The sequence below is a fragment of the Hipposideros armiger genome, unplaced genomic scaffold (genome assembly GCF_001890085.2).
Source record: "Hipposideros armiger isolate ML-2016 unplaced genomic scaffold, ASM189008v1 scaffold_2468, whole genome shotgun sequence".
NCBI classification, from domain to species: Eukaryota; Metazoa; Chordata; class Mammalia; order Chiroptera; family Hipposideridae; genus Hipposideros; species Hipposideros armiger.
In genome coordinates this window covers 20,752-25,006 of record NW_017733797.1, presented here as the reverse complement: position 1 = coordinate 25,006, position 4,255 = coordinate 20,752, and the positions used below count along the sequence as shown (strand labels likewise).

Here is a 4,255-nt window from a genome sequence, read left to right as displayed (position 1 = left end):
GTAAACTCTCAGACATTACCTTTAGTAATATTTTTACTGATATATCTTTTTGTTAAAAGGAAACAAAAGAAAAAATAATCAAATGGGACTACATGAAACTAAAAAGTTTGTGCAAAGCAAAAAAAAAAAAACACCAACAAAATGAAAAGATAGTCTTCTGATTGGGAGAAGATATTCATCAATGATACATCTAATAAGGGGTTAATATTCAAAATTTATTTTAAAACTCATACAACTCAACATCAAAAAATCAAACAATCCAATTTTTAAAATAGGTAGAGGACCTTTTTCTCCGAAGATGGCCAATGGACATATGAAAAGATGCTCAGTGTCACTAATCATCAAAGAAATGCAAATAAAAGCCACAATGAGATATCACCTCACACCTGTGAGAATGGCTATTATCAATAAATCAACAAACAACATGTATAGGTGAGGATGTGGAGAAAAGGGAACCCTTTTACACTGTTTGTGGGATTGCAAATTGGTGCAATCACTATGGAAAACCATATGGACAGTCCTCAAAAATCTAAAAATAGAACTACCTTATGACTCAGTAATTTCACTTTTGAGTATTTATCCAAAGAAATCTAAAACACTAATTTGAAAAGATATATGCACCACTCTGTTCACTGTACCACCATTTACAATAGAAACAACCAAAATGCCCATGAAGAGTTGACTGGCTAGAGAAAATTATATATATATATATATTGGGTTGTCAGAAAAGTCATGACACATTTTGGCATCGAAAAACATAGAAAAAATACATCATGACTTTTCTGACAACCCAATATATACAGTACATATATAATGAAATATTACTCTGCCATAAAAAAGATTGAAATCTTACCATTTGTGACAATATGGATGGATGTACCTAGGGGGTATTATACTAAGTGAAATAAGTCAGACCAAAAAAGACAAATAGTATATAATGTCACTTATATGTGGAAACTAAAGAACAAAATAAGCAAACATAGATGTGGAGAATGAAATCATAGATGTAGAGAAAATTTTTAGGGTTGCCAGATGGGAGGAATGTTAGGGGACTGGGTGAGAAGGGTAAAGAGATTAAAAAGTACAAATTGATATTAATAGTTACAAAATAGTCATAGGGATGTAAAGTACAGTAGGGGGGAATACAGTCAATAATATTGTAAAAACTATGTACAGTGTCAGATGGGTACTAGACTTATTGGAGGAAATCACTTCATAAATTATATAAATATCTAACAAATATGCTGTACACCTGAAACTAATATGAAATAATATTGAATGTCAACTGTATAAAAAGTCATAGGGGTATAAAGTACAGCTTAGGGAATATAGTCAATAATATTGCAATAACTATGTACCATGTCAGAGGGTTAATAGACTTATTGGAGTTATCATTTTGTGAGGTATATAAATGTCTAATCACTATGTTGTTTTGTACACCTGAAACTAATAAAAAACATTTATGACATATTAAAAAAAAACAATTTCAAAGGGATCAAACTGACCCTCAAATAACTTACAAGCCTGCCAGATGAAAGCCCAACAACTTTAAAGAAATACAATAAAATCCAGCACTCAACAACAGAAAACCTATAATGTCCACATCCAATCAAAAATGACCAGATATGAAAAAGCGTAAAAATGTGACCTATAATCAGGAAGAAAATAAGTCAAGAGAAATAGCCTAGAAATGACAGAAATAACTGAATTGGCAGATAAGGACTTTACAATTAGCTAGTATAAATATGCTCAATAATTTAAAGAAAAAAGGAACATGATGTTAAAAATAAACGGAAGAGGGACGGCCAAGTGGCGTGTTGGTTAAGAGCTGGCTTGGGACACCAGAGGGCCCCNATAGGGAATCTGGGCATGATATCACTGATTTGTCTGAATGCTCAGCTTCATACCCCCATGTACTACTCCCTTAGCAACCTGTCCCTCGTGGATCTCTGCTGCTCCTCTGTCATTACCCCCAAAATGCTGGTGAATTTCGTGTCAGAGAAGAACATCATCTCCTATGCTGGGTGCATGTCACAGCTCTACTTCTTTCTTGTGTTTGTCATTGCCGAGGGTTATATGCTGACAGTGATGGCCTATGACCGCTATGTCGCCATCTGTAGCCCTTTGCTTTACAACATCACCATGTCTCATCATGTCTGCTCCCTGCTGGTGGCTGTGGTCTACGTCATGGGCCTCATTGGCTCAACCATTGATACTAGCCTCATGTTAAAACTGCCCTATTGTGACGTTCTCATCAGTCATTACTTCTGTGAAATTCCCCATCTCGTGAAGCTCTCCTGCTCTAGCACCCATGATATAGAGATAATCATGTTCTTTTTGGCTGGATTTAACATCATAGTCACCAGCTTAACAGTCCTTGTTTCCTACGCCTTCATCTTCTCCAGCATCCTACACATCAGCACCAGAGAGGGAAGGTCCAAAGCTTTCAGCACCTGCTGCTCCCACCTTGCAGCTGTGGGATTATTTTATGGGTCTGCTTCATTCATGTACTTAAAACCCTCCACATCCAGCTCCCTGGCCCAGGAGAACGTGGCCCCCGTGTTCTACACCACAGTGATCCCCATGCTGAACCCCTTCATCTACAGCTTGAGGAATAAGGAGGTAAAGGCTGCTATGAAGAAAACCCTGAGGAGAAAAACGTTTTGATACAGGAGTTACTATTCTTGCACAGTTTTCAAAGTAAGTTATAAATGCCAGCGGGTATCCCTCTGAATATCAGCCACAATGGGGAAAAATCACTCTCTACATAGCTCAGTGAATGCCTATTTTCCTCTTCCCACTTCCTTTCCTCCCTGTACTCTCATTGCTGTTTGAAGCCAGATGATTTCAAGTTCATATTTTCTTTCATTTGGGATCCTTTTTTCCTGCTGAGCCCTTTGGTAAATATTTACTGTCTTAATTGTAATTTAACGTACATTTTAAACTTTCAGCATTGAGTTTAAGGGTCATTCATTGTTTTATTACCTTTAGATAGAAAATATTACTCAACTCAATTCTTATCTTTTTGCATTTGGGCATGCACAAGGCAAAGAGAGGTAAATTTGGAAGTCAACAAGAAGTGATACAAAGCCCCTTTCTCATCTAGACTCTTCCTTTCATCTCTTTCACTCATCTCTACTTATTCTTGCCCAAAAACTTCTACCTGATTCCTTTATGTAAATGTCCTAGTAACCATAAAAATAATACTAGCTGCTAACATGGTTTTAAGTGTTTATTCTGAGTCATATAACTCTTCTAAATGCTTTAGATGCATTATTTAAATTATACCTCACAACAGATAAATGTGATTATTATCCATTTCACAGATATGGAAAGTTGACTTAGTCACAATGATGGCAAAAAAAAGACGCTGAGATTTAAATCCAATCCTAAGTCATTCCAGACCCCACACTCCTGGCTCTCAATTTTTATCTTCTATGCTTTGTGCTAACACTTCCTTTGTACAGCATATCAAGTCTGCCTAATTATGCTCTTCAAATTTCTAATGCCTCCTGAAAATAATTTCTCAGACCCCCACATTTGATCATCCACCCTAGCCTCTTCCCATTTACAGGGAACTTTTTCAAGATGACTAAGGAAAGATTACACTAGAGTGAGCAACTCAATCTGGTTTAAGAACTAAAACCCCCACATCCTGGGAAACCCCTCTGTACCAAACTAATCAGGATGCTTGTTCATCCCAGATTATACATGCTACAGAATCTCTGGTCCTGCTTAAATAACTGATAAATCTACAATCTACCTAACTCAGTAAATCCAGTGGCCATGGGACAAAGATGCCCTCTGCTCCCTTGTTTAAAACGATATCAAGAATACTTGTTTTAGAGTCAGCTGCCTGATATAGTGCAAAGGATTTGTGAACATCCTCTTGTCATTTCCAGCTATTTGGGGGTATACTATTGTATCAATTAGAGGCTTATTATGGAAAACAGAAATAACTCTAGTTGTTTCAAGCAAAAAGAGATTTCATACCTGCATAGTTTTTTGAATGATGGAGGAGTGGTGAGGGAGCCCCCAAAGTGACTCTGCAATAGATAAAATCTCCTGCTGACCCCACCACCATGAAAAATGCCTCACACTCACAACACTGGTAACTAAACAACTGAATCCTATTCTGAGCACTACATGGAAACTTGTTAGAAATGCAAATATGGGGGCTCTGCTCCACATTTACAAAATTACTGGGTCAAGCCCAGCAATGTGTGTTATTTATTTATTTATTTAGGATTTTATT

General features: G+C 36.8%; 1 protein-coding gene across 1 annotated transcript; it reads left to right on the top strand.

Annotated features, from left to right (window-relative positions):
- Positions 1–1,845: 1,845 nt before the first annotated feature.
- Positions 1,846–2,667, top strand: LOC109378678 (olfactory receptor 8A1-like; the record flags this gene model as incomplete). Its single annotated transcript, XM_019634985.1, has 1 exon — positions 1,846–2,667. A coding segment is annotated over one exon (822 nt), but the record flags the coding sequence as incomplete, so codon positions are not given.
- Positions 2,668–4,255: the final 1,588 nt, after the last annotated feature.